Source organism: Cyprinus carpio, chromosome A23 (genome assembly GCF_018340385.1).
Source record: "Cyprinus carpio isolate SPL01 chromosome A23, ASM1834038v1, whole genome shotgun sequence".
Taxonomy (NCBI): Eukaryota; Metazoa; Chordata; class Actinopteri; order Cypriniformes; family Cyprinidae; genus Cyprinus; species Cyprinus carpio.
In genome coordinates this window covers 517,236-530,674 of record NC_056594.1, presented here as the reverse complement: position 1 = coordinate 530,674, position 13,439 = coordinate 517,236, and the positions used below count along the sequence as shown (strand labels likewise).

The 13,439-nt window shown below is 36.9% G+C and overlaps 1 protein-coding gene across 5 annotated transcripts in view; it reads left to right on the top strand.

The window, feature by feature from the left end:
* raf1a (Raf-1 proto-oncogene, serine/threonine kinase a) overlaps nt 1-9,307 on the top strand; it is a 45,246-nt gene extending 35,939 nt beyond the window's left edge. For all 5 annotated transcript variants that reach the window (XM_042712507.1, XM_042712509.1, XM_042712506.1 and 2 more), the window contains 8 exons: nt 1,155-1,272; nt 1,347-1,431; nt 2,550-2,726; nt 2,830-2,876; nt 4,541-4,659; nt 4,762-4,893; nt 5,782-5,916; nt 8,680-9,307. In XM_042712507.1, coding sequence (XP_042568441.1) covers nt 1,155-1,272; nt 1,347-1,431; nt 2,550-2,726; nt 2,830-2,876; nt 4,541-4,659; nt 4,762-4,893; nt 5,782-5,916; nt 8,680-8,820 — 954 coding nt within the window. In that variant the 3' untranslated portion in view covers nt 8,821-9,307. The remainder of the gene's footprint in view (nt 1-1,154; nt 1,273-1,346; nt 1,432-2,549; nt 2,727-2,829; nt 2,877-4,540; nt 4,660-4,761; nt 4,894-5,781; nt 5,917-8,679) is intronic.
* Nucleotides 9,308-13,439: the final 4,132 nt, after the last annotated feature.

Genomic DNA, 13,439 nt, shown 5'->3' with positions numbered 1-13,439 from the left:
AACAATATGTATAAGTGTAATTGGAACCATTTGATCCAGGGGGTGGAGATGGATAGGTTTAGGGAAATGTAAAGTGGGAGGAGTTGGATCTCAAGTTGGAGTTGGTGCACCACTGTAATACAAGTTTACTTACATGGTAACTCAGGAACTGTCCACTTAATATAAAGTGTGACATTCTGGACACCAACCACAATTTATATGTAAAGCCTAACTTACTGGCTGCTCCTGTGTAACATCAGAGTAATTACATGATAAATCTAATATAGTGTCTGGCGGGAAGTCGTGGCCTAGTGGTTAGAGAGTTTAACTCCTAACCCTAAGGTCTCGGGCCGGCAGTAGCACGACTGAGGTGTCCTTGAGCAAGGCACCGAACCCCCAACTGCTCCCCGGGCGCTGCAGCATAAATGGCTGCCCACTGCTCCGGGTGTGTGTTCACGGTGTGTGTGTGTGTGTTCACTGCTGTGTGTGTGCACTTTGGATGGGTTAAATGCAGAGCACTAATTCTGAGTATGGGTCACCATACTTGGCTGTATGTCACATAATTTTCAACTTTCAACTTAACACTTTCTTTACCAAAAAGTGCTATTAGTACTATTGCACATTTGTATTTTCATTACCAAAAAGTGTTGTTACCAATGTCCTGTTACACATCTGTACTTACACATACCATTCAGTTAGTTTTTACATATGTTTAGTTGCACAAACAAGCTGTAGATACTATGTACCAATGTGTACTTACACTGTGGTTACATACTGTGTACACATCTAGTTACTATGTAAGTACACAGGTATTAGGGACACTTAATATAAAGTGGGACCTTAAAATTAAAGGTTGTACCTATCAATATTATTTAATGGACCTGAGCTAACAATGAACAGTTGTATTTTTATTAACTAACATTAACAAAGATTATTAAATACTGTAACAAATGTATAGCTCTTTGTTAGTTAAGTTTATTTAATAACTGATGTTAACTTATGGGACCTTATTGTAAAGTGTTACCAGAAAATGTGTAAAATTGTTGTGAATGTAAATAGTAATAATAATAATAATAATAATAATAATAATAATGGCCACGGAAGGTTTCTTGATGTGAAATTATGACTGTTTAGCCTACTTCATTAAGTGCTTATCATTAGTTACTGTTTTTTAGCGGCCAAGGGATAAGAGAGACTCCAGCTATTACTGGGAGATTGAAGCTAATGAGGTAGTGCTGCAGAACAGGATCGGCTCGGGCTCTTTTGGAACCGTACACAAAGGGAAATGGCATGGTAAGCACAGGTTAACTGCTTCAGTAAAATCTAGCTGTTATGACTGGGTTAACTTACACTATAACATGCTGTAGGTGATGTGGCTGTGAAGATATTAAAAGTCACCAACCCGACACCGGAGCAGTTTGAAGCCTTCCGCAATGAGGTGGCAGTTCTTCGGTGAGATGTTACTATTGATTGTCAACAGGTCACTGTCCCCAGGTCAAAAGGGATGACCTATTTAGAGCAGTGTGAAGACGGCACAATATAACAAAAGCAATATTGCAACCTGCCGTAGTACAGTAATTCATATTCTGTCCCTGTGTACTCATTTGATGGTTTAATGACTATCCATCTGAGTGAGAGTTTACTAGTACAATTTACTCCCAAAACCTATTAAAACATACTAAAACAGTGGTTGTGGAAGCCAGCAAAGCAATGCCCAATGTATTACATTACATTTTCGGAGTGCCTGTATTATTAGCAAAGTTTGTTTACACTAATAGAAAAAACAAAATGAGTCACAAAACTTTCATGGCCCCCAGAATATTTTGATGAATGAATATTTGAACATGCAATATGTCAAAAAAAGAACAGAGACTTCTTTAAAAAAATAATAATATTAATAATAATGAATCTAGCTTCATGATATATATATATATATATATATATATATATATATATTTATTTATTTTTTGTCAACATCTGAATCTGGGCAAGTTTCATTTAATAAAGCAACATTTTGAACAAAAAAGCTGAAGAAAAATCTCACAGTTGCTAGTTTGCTTTTTTAAATTTTATTTATTTTTTCTTTTTTTTAATAATAAAATTTAAAAGACATTATGATTGTTAGCTAGCTATTAATTACCCACGGGGATTCAGAGCATTTCCAAGTGAGATATAATATATATTATATATAGAAGTATATTGCAAGCTCACATTTCTTTAAAATTGAATGACTTGCTGTTGTCACTGTTTTGTAAAATGGAAATATGACGTGTGACTTTAAATTCATAACATTAAAGGAATAGTTCACCCAAAAATAAAACTGCATCCATCCATCATAAAACTGCTCCACACGGCTCTAGGGTGTTAATAAAGCGAGATTGCCATGTTCACATATTCCTAAACGAACCGAACTAAGGGAGGAAAATAGGATGGGTTCCGAAACATTCGCTTCAAATGAGCCAAAAAAAGATTTCGGTCAAATTGACAACCCCTATTGCACTGCATAAGCAGTATGTTTGCGTTCGATGCATTTTAAGTTTTGTGTCCTGTTGTCTTTTTGCTGCCAACAGGAAAACCAGACATGTCAACATCCTGTTGTTCATGGGCTACATGACAAAAGACAATCTTGCGATTGTAACGCAGTGGTGTGAAGGCAGCAGTCTCTACAAACACCTCCATGTGCAAGAGACCAACTTCCAGATGTTTCAGCTGATAGATATTGCCAGACAGACCGCTCAAGGCATGGAGTGAGTTTCACATCCTGAGACTGATGGATGTGTCTTCATTCAGTGTTTACAATTTCATTGTGTATGTCTCAACAATCATTTATCATGTTTTTTTCCCTCACAGTTATCTACATGCAAAAAACATCATCCACCGTGACATGAAATCAAACAGTATCCTTTTATGATTCATGTAGTTTCATTCTGTGCTTTTGAGGTTTAAAGGCAGATGGGATAGGTTTAGCTGTTAGCTGTTTAGCTACAGTTAGCATTTAGTTCACCAGCCACTCATAGAGCATCTGATGCATATTGCACACAATAATGGTAAAAGCTTTCCAAAATCACAATCCTCTGGTTGGCAGGCTATACACAATTTATGGCTTGCTACAACCAGTGCCTATAAAGTAAGCCCTGGTTTTTGACAATCTCTGCAATGTGTGTGTGCCAATGAACTTGAAGGGTGTAGGTCGAAGGTGTAGGGTGTAGCACTGGCAAAAAATGTGAAAAAGGTGATTTAGTTGGAGCATTTTTTCTCCTGTATTAGGGCCATGAAATGGTTGGTACAGTATATATAATATATATTAAAAACTGGTTCAGGTGCTAGGTAGTCCAGGAAACACTTTTTTAACACATCTATTAAATTTGTTAATTGCCGTTTTATTCTGCATTCTACAAACACTGGTCAGAAATCATTGATTAATCATGATTGTTAATATTATTATTGTTATTATTATTATTAGTGTAGTAGCAGTACTTATTTTTGTCCTTTTTTTTGGCTATTCCAGTTATTCCAGTGAAGATAAATCTTACTGCATAATGTTATTGTAGATAGTTCTGTGCAACAGTTTAAGGAGGGCCCTTATTTCTTCCCAAATGGCAGGTCTCCTGTAAACAAAGCAAGGTCCACGTATAAAAAGAGTCACATGCGGATGAACATTACTGACCTCTACAAAGCCCTTTCTTCAGCTTTATACATATCAAATGATTCTTATAGTGTATAGGGAAAAATTATCAACTTAGTACAAAGTAAATCTAACAGCCATTTATTAATAGGATAAAACCAGTGTAACAACCATATATTTAATTTAGGAAATGACATCCTGTTTTTGTTATATCATGCTTAAAGGGATACTCCACCCCAAAATGAAAATGTTGTCATTAATCACTTACCCCCATGTCGTTTCAAACCCGTAAAAGTGTTGTTCATCTTCAGAACATAATTTAAGATATTTTGGATGAAAACCGGGAGGACTGTCCCATAGACTGCCAAGTAAATAACAGTGTCAAGGTCCATAAAAGGTATGGAAGTAGTAGTCAGAATACTCCATCTGCCATCAGACATGCAATCTGGGTATATGAAGCGACGGGAACATTTTTTGTAAGTGAAGAAAACAAAAAAATGGCTTTTTTGCAACAATTCCTTTGTCAACAGTCTCCTCTGTGTCTCTCCATATCACTGTATGCTGCATATGCTCTTCTGTATCATCCGCGCCAGATTGCACGTCTGATGGCAGATGGAGTATTCTGACGACAACTTTTATACCTTTTATGGGCCTTGATATTATTTACTTGGCAGTCTATGGTACAGTCACAGGCCTCCCGGTTTTCATCCAAAATATCTTACATTGTGTTCCGAAGACGAACAAAGCTTTTACGGGTTTGGAACGACATGGTAGTAAGTGATTAATGACAACATTTTCATTTTTGGATGGAGTATCCCTTTAATATTTCTTTCACCCAATATAAATGAGTCTTAAACAAGCTGTTTTTGAATAGAAGGAGCAGCCTTAATGCAGACTGCCAAAAGCTGCTGGACTTTGACTTTAACTCAAGCACAGACATCTTCTTACATGAAGGCCTGACAGTGAAGATCGGAGACTTTGGGCTGGCCACAGTGAAGGCCAGGTGGAGTGGTTCTCAACAGGTTGAACAAACATCGGGATCTATTTTATGGATGGTCAGTGCATTGCTCAGCATCTCAGATTCTGCCTGCTTCATTCCACTCTGAACATGCATCTGTCATTGAGCTTTACCCACCTTTATGCTCTTCACCCCTCAGGCACCTGAGGTGATCCGAATGCAGGACTGCAACCCGTACAGCTTCCAATCTGATGTGTATTCTTTTGGCATTGTGCTGTTTGAATTAATGACCGGGGAGCTGCCCTACTCACAGATAGCAAACCGAGATCAGGTAACAAACATGAAGCCTGAAGGGCTGCAAAACAGGCACATGGTTTAACCAAGCTGTTAATGTTATATTAGGTTTTTAATAGCTAACTTGAAATATTTTACATTTATCTGCAATTGTAGAGGGCAGCACTTAGCGAATTCTTCACAAGCCTTTCAGTAAGCAAGAGGCTAATCTGAGGCTAATGGTTTATCCAGCATGACTCTGCATACATTTGTGGACATGCATGCAGTATCTCTCCCAGTCTGACCCCAGGCGTGTAAATTTAGACATGTAATCTAATCAGGGCCCCAGAGACTCCAGTCCACATATTGGCCTCACTCCCTAACCCCTGACCTTTGTGTGTGTGTGTGTGTGTGTGTGTGTGTGTGTGTGTGTGACAGAGAGAGTGTGTTTGTGTGTGTGTGTTTGTGAGTGTGTGTGTGTGTGTGTGTGTGTGTGTGTGTGTGTGTGTGTGTGTGTGTGTGTGTGTGTGTTTGTGTGTGTGTGTGTGTGTGTGTGTTAGGCTCTGACACAGTGCACACTTATTCTGCATCATTTCGCCATGACTGCCTCAGTAATTGGGTGAATCTCACAAAATAATAATAATAATAATCTTAATGGTTCTGAAAATAGAATTGACATTATGCAAAATCTAATCTTCTTATTATTTTGTGTGATTGTTAATCAAAATGTTACCTGGATGTGTTTTTGATTGTTTTGTGAGATTAATCAGTTTTATGGTAGGATTATTAGAAAGTTTAGTCTATTTAGACAGTTAGCTATTATTTAAATAAGTTCCACAATAAAAGACTGTGCTGTTGTGCTTTTAGGACTAAATATTTGAATGCATATTTATTTACAGTGGTTCCCTGTGCTTTCTTAAAGCTTTGTATGAACTGTTTTCTTCAGATCATCTACATGGTTGGTCGAGGATATCTGTCTCCAGACCTCAGTAAGCTCTATAAGAGTTGTCCTAAAGCCATGAAGAGACTGGTGGCTGACTGTATCAAGAAGTCCAAGGACGAGAGGCCCCTTTTCCCCCAGGTGTGTTTGCTTTCCTTTAACAGATAATCTAACTGAACATACATAAGGCAAAATAGACAACAAAGTCCAAGATTGTTTTTTTTTTTATTGAAATGGCATTTACTGCATTAGATTAAATCAGAAGGTGTTGAGTTGAACCCATTGAATGCACAGGAAGTTCCAGTCAGTTTAATCATTCTTCTAAATCACAGAACAGCTTTCATTAAAGCTGAAGCACACACACAAACTAGGGGTGCACCAATGCCATTTTTTCAGATCCGATACCAAAAAAAATGGAGTATTGGCCGATACCGATACCAGTGCAGGGTTTTGTTTTTTTTAATCGGTGTAGATTTTTTTATACCTCAATGTGTATTGACCTGATCGTCACTCTTTTGTGTTAAACACTATCTACTAAATATAGACAACTTCATTATAAAGAAAAATATCAAATGAAAAAATATATTATCATAAACTATGACAAAAATACTATTATAAACTAGGTTAGTGGATAATTCAGCAGCAAAAGTTACTCATGAGTTCACAATAATTTTATAAAATCTAAATATTAAGTGAAAAAAAAAACATTATTTAGTTTTATTTCACAAATAAAAGTGAATAAGTGTAGGGCTAAATCTGGTAAAATGTTACAGATTGCTCTTTGTATTGTTGTAAAATACATTCATGAAAAAACAGTAAATATGTTCATATATAAATATATATTATAAAATAAGAATACATATCTTTTAAAGGGGTCATATGATGTTGCTAAAAAGAACATTATTTTGTGTATTTGGTGTAATGAAATGTGTTTATGCGGTTTAAGTTTCAAAAAACACATAATTTTCTACATACTGTACATTATTGTTTCTCATCTATGCCCCGCCTTCTGAAACGTGTTGATTTTTACAAAGTTTATCTGTAAAGCGAGGTGTGCTCTGATTGGCCATGATTCCTGTTCAAAGCGAACATATATGTTCCATTTAAAATGCACTGAAGTGAGCGAGACGTGAATTTAAATTGTATTTATTTACAGAGGTATATGATGTCACACTTGTGTGTGAAGACATTGCGCAGCGCAAATCCGTGAATGAATGTTCCGAAGTGAGGTAAACTTCAACATCAGTGAGTAGGGAGCAATGAATACTGTGTAGGGACCATGTCAATGGGAACACCGTTCATGCACGGAGCTCACTTCTAACGAGCTGATTATCTGAATAAGGTGTGTTAACAAAGAGAGACGTGCAAAATATGCAGAGCTGGGGGCACAAGGACTGGAATTGAGAACCGCTGGGGTAACGTTAGGTGTACATGTTAATAAAAGATTTTGCTTTCGAATTATGCTACCATCTTGTTTTAATGGGAGGTAGCAAAATCTGACAGTAGCACAAATCGTCAGAACACTGGCGCGATGAGACAAAACCAATAAAACCCATTATAAACAAGGCATTTGTTGCATCCAGTGGGGACATAATTACTGATTATAATGACTTATACTGTGTTTTTACGCATTGCGTTGCATCGCGCTGCGTAAACATAAAACCATGTCTGCATTTGTGATCAGAGAAACAACAAACTACAAGCACTACTCTACTATGCTCAAAACTCATGTTTGAATCTTCAGTGGCAAATCTTCTACATATGAAAACATGCTTACAGGCTGGAGCGCGCAGCATAAAAAAAGTTCAAAGCACAAAGGGAAGAGGAAGATATTGATGCGTAGTGTATTATATCTGTGCAATAGTTTGAGCCGCTTCTTTTAACAGTTTTAAATTTCAGTTAGTGTGCGCATGAAGAACAATAGTGCTCTCTATTCCAGTGCAGTGATGTAACAGACACTCGGTAGAAAGTAACATGCTTTAGAAACAGCACCAAACTCTAGCAAGAAGTCCTTTTTATGCAAAACCACTGGTCTTTAATTTAATTTTAATTTTTATTTATCATCTCGGAGAGAAATTTATCGTATTGACTGTCGTAACCGAATGCGACGCAGCTTGAACACTGAATGGATGATGACTGACCGCCACAGCGGGGGGGAGAATGGTTTACAAGAACCTGAATTTAACGACTTAAATATTCATCTGAAACTCACATTAAAGTATAGAACGGCTTCAGAACTCTTGGAATATATTGCACGGAAACATTATGGTGCTTTATAATGCTAAACCATAATAATACATTTAAAAAATAATAATTTTAAGATCCTATTTAAAATGCTAATCGCAGCTGGGATAAATGTCTTTTTATACTTGGCCCTTTTCACTAAAGGCACTTTATACCATCTGCCATAGGGAAGTAACTGGAAAGAACTATACAGGGGATGAGAAGAGTCTCCGACTATAACAGAGGCTTTCCTTTTTAATGCCACAGTAAAGAGATCAGTGAGAGGTGTTGCCATAATAGAAATGGCATAATAGAGGCACTTTTAAAATAATTCAAACCAATGTAATATTACCGAGCTACTTTATTAGGGCCCGAGCACCGATGGAATTGCTCTGTTTATTTCTGTTTAGAATTCTACATCCCAGTGCCCTTAGATGAAGTAACTACCAGTAAATTAACTTTTATCTGTCCAGTCAAATTTGAATCCACGATTTTAATGCGCTCTGTTTCACATTGGGTGGTTCTTTACCGCCGTGCATTACAATGGTTTATCACAGCGCTGTTGAATGATTGATTTTGTTTGGCAACAGAAAAATGTAATTTTTTGAGAGGCATGGCAGATGCAGGAAATAATAACACACTGCTTTCTCTCTCTCTGGGCGTCTTTGTGATCTTTGACAGATTCTGTCCTCCATTGAGCTCCTGCAGCATTCGCTGCCCAAAATCAACCGCAGCGCCTCTGAACCTTCGCTGCACAGAGCGTCACAGACTGAAGACATCAACTCCTTCACACTCACCTCCATGAAGCTGCCCGTCTTCTAGAAGCCATATACTATTGCCTTGTGCTGCTACAGTGTCATTTATAGAATTTGTGACTGATAAACCGAATGACTGAAACTGTGCAAGAGTCTGCAAACCAGAATAAGAAGGGAACTCTTGACATTTCAGCTGGAGAGCTCCATTCATAGCTGATGTTGATCTCAGAAATGAAGGCTGTTTCCTGTGTTTGCAGGCCAGTGACAGATGCACTTTGATTATAAGAAGATTATGAAAGAGTAAAGGATCCCACAGTTGTATGTGTCTGAAAAGATGTTGCCCTCAATGATGTTTGAATATTATATACACAAAATTAGCTTCATGATTTAGTCAGTATTGAGCTGTCATTGAATGCTGTTTATTAGTAAGATGCAACATAGTTTTACACAATTTGAGCTCTATTTTGTGATGTCAAGTTCTTTGAAGGTGTTATTGACTCTATATTGAATATATACTTTTAATCAATTATTTTAATAAAATTAAGTTAAATACCCCTTTCTGTCATTGTATGTCTTATTTTGCTGTTACTTGTAAGATTGAAGTTTTTTGTAGTGCTGCCTTAAAGAAGCACAACTTAATGGCCCTTTTTATACAAGGTACTCGAGCGTCTCGGCTTTAACAATCAATTTATTAGGTGTATTCAGTCACTGTATGATAGTCCGAGGGCCAGGATTAAAATTAATGGACACCTAACTGATAGCTTTCAACTGTTTAGAGGTACTCGACAAGGCTGTTGCCTCAGTCCAGCGATCTTCACATTATACATAGAGCCCTTGGCACAAGCTATTAGGCAAAATGAAGAGCTTAGGGGCATTACTATTGGAAATACTGAGCATATAATTGGACTTTTTGCGGATGATATTATCACCTACCTCCAAAATCCAGATGTAAGCCTCCCTAAACTTATGAGGTCTCTGACAGAGTTTGGGCAGTTGTCTGGCTATCACTTAAACATTACTAAAACACAAGTTCTGACCATTAATTACTCCCCCAATAAATCCATACGACACGCGCTTTTCCACTGCATGGTACGGTACGGTTCGGTACGGCACGGCTATTTATCTCCCAAGATCTAGATGATTTGTTCAGTTTTGAATTTTGAGAAACTTAATGATTCTATACAGAAAGATATGAAGTGCTGGGCAATGCTGATATTAGACTTCAATGCTAGAATGGAAATAGTGAAAATGAATCTGCTTCTCAGATTTCTGTATCTTTTCATGTCATTGCCCATCAGGATTGCTGACTCGGATTTTAACACTTGGGACCGGCTAATATCACGATTTATTTGGTCAGGGGCAAGACCTAGGATAAAATTTAGGACACTTCAGATCGATAAAGATCATGGTGGTTTAGCCCTTCCAAATCTGAAGGATTATTATTATGCATCTCAAATGAGATATATGGTTTATTGGTGTTCCCCAGAAACCGAGGCTCGATGGAGACTGATTGAACTATCCCAGGGACAGAGCCAACCTCAAACCCGTTTAGAAAGGGAAAATTATCTCAAATAAAGATGGGAATCGTATAGTTGAAGATACACTATTAATTTGGAAAGAGATTGTAAATAAGTACAAATTGACTAATGATATTAAACTTTTGATCTGGCCCTCCTGCAACCCGAGTTTTCGATTAGGTGAAATAGACTCTTCATTCTTGAGCTGGAAAGATCGAGGCCTCATGGCACTGTGTCAGTTTTTAGACGGCAACACATTCAAAAAATTCGAACAACTCAAGAGTCAATACAAACTAGAGAACAGAGATCTTTTCAAATATTTTCAAGTGAGACATTTCTACAACAGTGAAATAAGAAAAGGTATCTCTCCTGAGGGCAATGACATTGTTAAAGTTTTTAGTGATGCTTATGAGCTCTTGCCAAGTAAACCGTCTCTAAATTGTATAAAGCACTGCAGAAACACAATGGAAATAATACATTGTATATCAAGTCGAAATGGGAAAAGGAACTATGTATGGAAGTGTCAGAGGGTGATTGGCTTTCGATGTGTGTGACACAACAGACATCTACTAGTTCTAAAAGATGGAGAGAATTTGGGTGGAAGAGTTTGGTTAGATTTTTCATTACACCTCATTTTATTAATAAACAAAGGGGTGAACAACAGCAATGCTGGCGACAGTGTGGACATCGGAACGCCAATCACTCTCATATATTTTGGATGTGCCCAAAGTTAGAACAATTCTGGGACAGTATCCTTTTAATTACTGGAAGGATAATGGGTTATGTCATCCCTAAAGACCCTAAGATTTTCTTGTTAGGTCTTCTACCTGGTGAGGTCGTCCAAAAGGAAGACACTTATCTTTTTAAAATTCTAATGATTGCATGTAAAAAAGCTATCACTCGGTCTTGGTTAAAAGATTGACCCCACCTCGGACTGAACAATGGAAAGAAATAGTGGAGGAGATACACTCAATGGAGAAGATGACATACTTTCTTCGACGTATCAAAGGACATATATATAATAAGCGCTGGTCAAAATGGTTGCATATAAAGAAGCGGAGCAATTTTAATACTTTATTTTAATATTTTATTTCGCTGTTATATAATTTATAGTGCCCCTTGTTCTTTGACCTTGTATGTTTGTGTTGTAATTAAGAAAAATGCCAAATAAAGAGTATAAAAAAAGAAGCACAACTTAAAATGCAGCGCCTTGCAAAAGTATTCATACAATTCATTCAATTATTCATACAATTCATTCAATTTTTTTTTATTCTGTTGTCACAGCCTTATTTTAACATGATTTAAATTTCTTCCACATTAATATACACTTCATACACCATAACGACAAAGCAAAAAAAAAAAAAAAAAAAATGACATAATTGCATAAGTACTCATCTGTGACACTAGAAATGTAGCTCAGGAGCATCTTTGAGATATTTCTTCACTTTGATTGTAGTTAACCTGTGACAAATTCAGTTTACTGGACATGATTTGGAAAGGCACACACCTGTCTACAAGGTCTAACAGCTGAAAATGCATATCAGAGCAAAAAATCAATAAGAAAAAAAAACTGATATTTGAATAAAAATAAATAAATAAATGATCTCGTCTGATGGACCTCAATTCCATGTGTCCAAATACTGATTGTCATTATGATGTATGAAGTATAGATTGATGTGGGAAAAAAAAATAATAATATAAAGCATTTTAACACAGGCTGGAACATAACATAAAATGTGGAAAAAATGAAGGGATTTGAATACTTTTGCACTGTATATTCTACAGTACAAAATAATGACTGTAACTGTCCAGAATTACCTTGTTCAAAGGTTATTTGTGTACATTCAGAAAATATTAAATCACAATGAATATTAAAACTACTGTATACGTTCAGCTATAAATAAGATTTAGTTGACAGTACGAGCAGAGTTGTGCATGAAGTGAATGTGCGAGATGAATGTTACATTTGTCACAGTTCACATTAAGGTTATGCAACTCAGCTTGGGCTGTCTTGAGCAAAACTGAGGAGATTTCTATCTGTATAAACTGGCAGCAAGTATTGCAGTCAGTCTTAAAAACATGTCCATATAACGTCATAGATGTGCAAGAGTGGTGCAAAGATCTGTGGATCGTTTGCAGATACAGATTTGTGTAACCTCAAATGTTAACTAATCAGCAACCATATAAAGGACTTACTACAACTCTTATTTATGTTACAATTTGATATGAATATGAATTTGTAATAATATTTGCTGAATAGACAAAATCGCTTGTGATTTTCCTCATTTATAAGTCACATTTTGGATAAATGCAAATATAAATTAAATAGTGGCGGAGAGAGTTGAGAGTGACTGGCTTAACTGCAGCATGGCATGCATACGTCAACAGAGAGAAGTGAGTCAGATTGCATAGCAAGATATGACTTATGATTAAAGATTCTCAGAAAAAGAATTATAAAGAAGTGAAACTCAACTACTGCGGCAGCTATTCACTTACATATGAAGCATGGACTCCACAAGACCTCTATACATGTGCTGTTGCATCTGCCATCAAGACATGATCAGCAGATTTTGCAAGTCCTGCAAACTGTGAGGTGGGGGTCTCCATGGATTGGATTTGTTGGTCCAGCACATCCCATAGATCAGTTGGTTAATTTGGAAGCCAAGGCAACATGATGAACTGTCATGTGCCTCAATCCATTTTGCAGTGTGACAGGGTGCATTATTCTGCTGAAAGAGGCCACTGCAATTGGGGAAACCATTGACAGATATAGGTGGTCTGCAACAGTCTTTAGGAAGGTGGTTCGGGTCAAAGCAACATCCCAGCTCAACATTGCCCAGAGTCTCTTCCCATAATGCATCCTGGTGCCATCTCTTCCCCAAATAAACGACACATGCACCTGACCATCCATTTGATCTAAAAGAAAAAGTGATTCATCAGACTAGGCAAGCTTCTTCCATTGCTCCATGGTCCAGTTCTGATGCTCATGTGCCCATTGTAGGTTCTTTCATCAGTGAACAGGGATCATCATTACCCTTACCAAATGAAGTGTACTTCAATTTTCTTTTTATTAAGTATACTTAAGTAAAGTTCAAGTATATTTCAAGTGTACTTTATATAGTAAGAATTCAAATATCCATGTAGCATACTTGTAAGTGTACTATTTCAA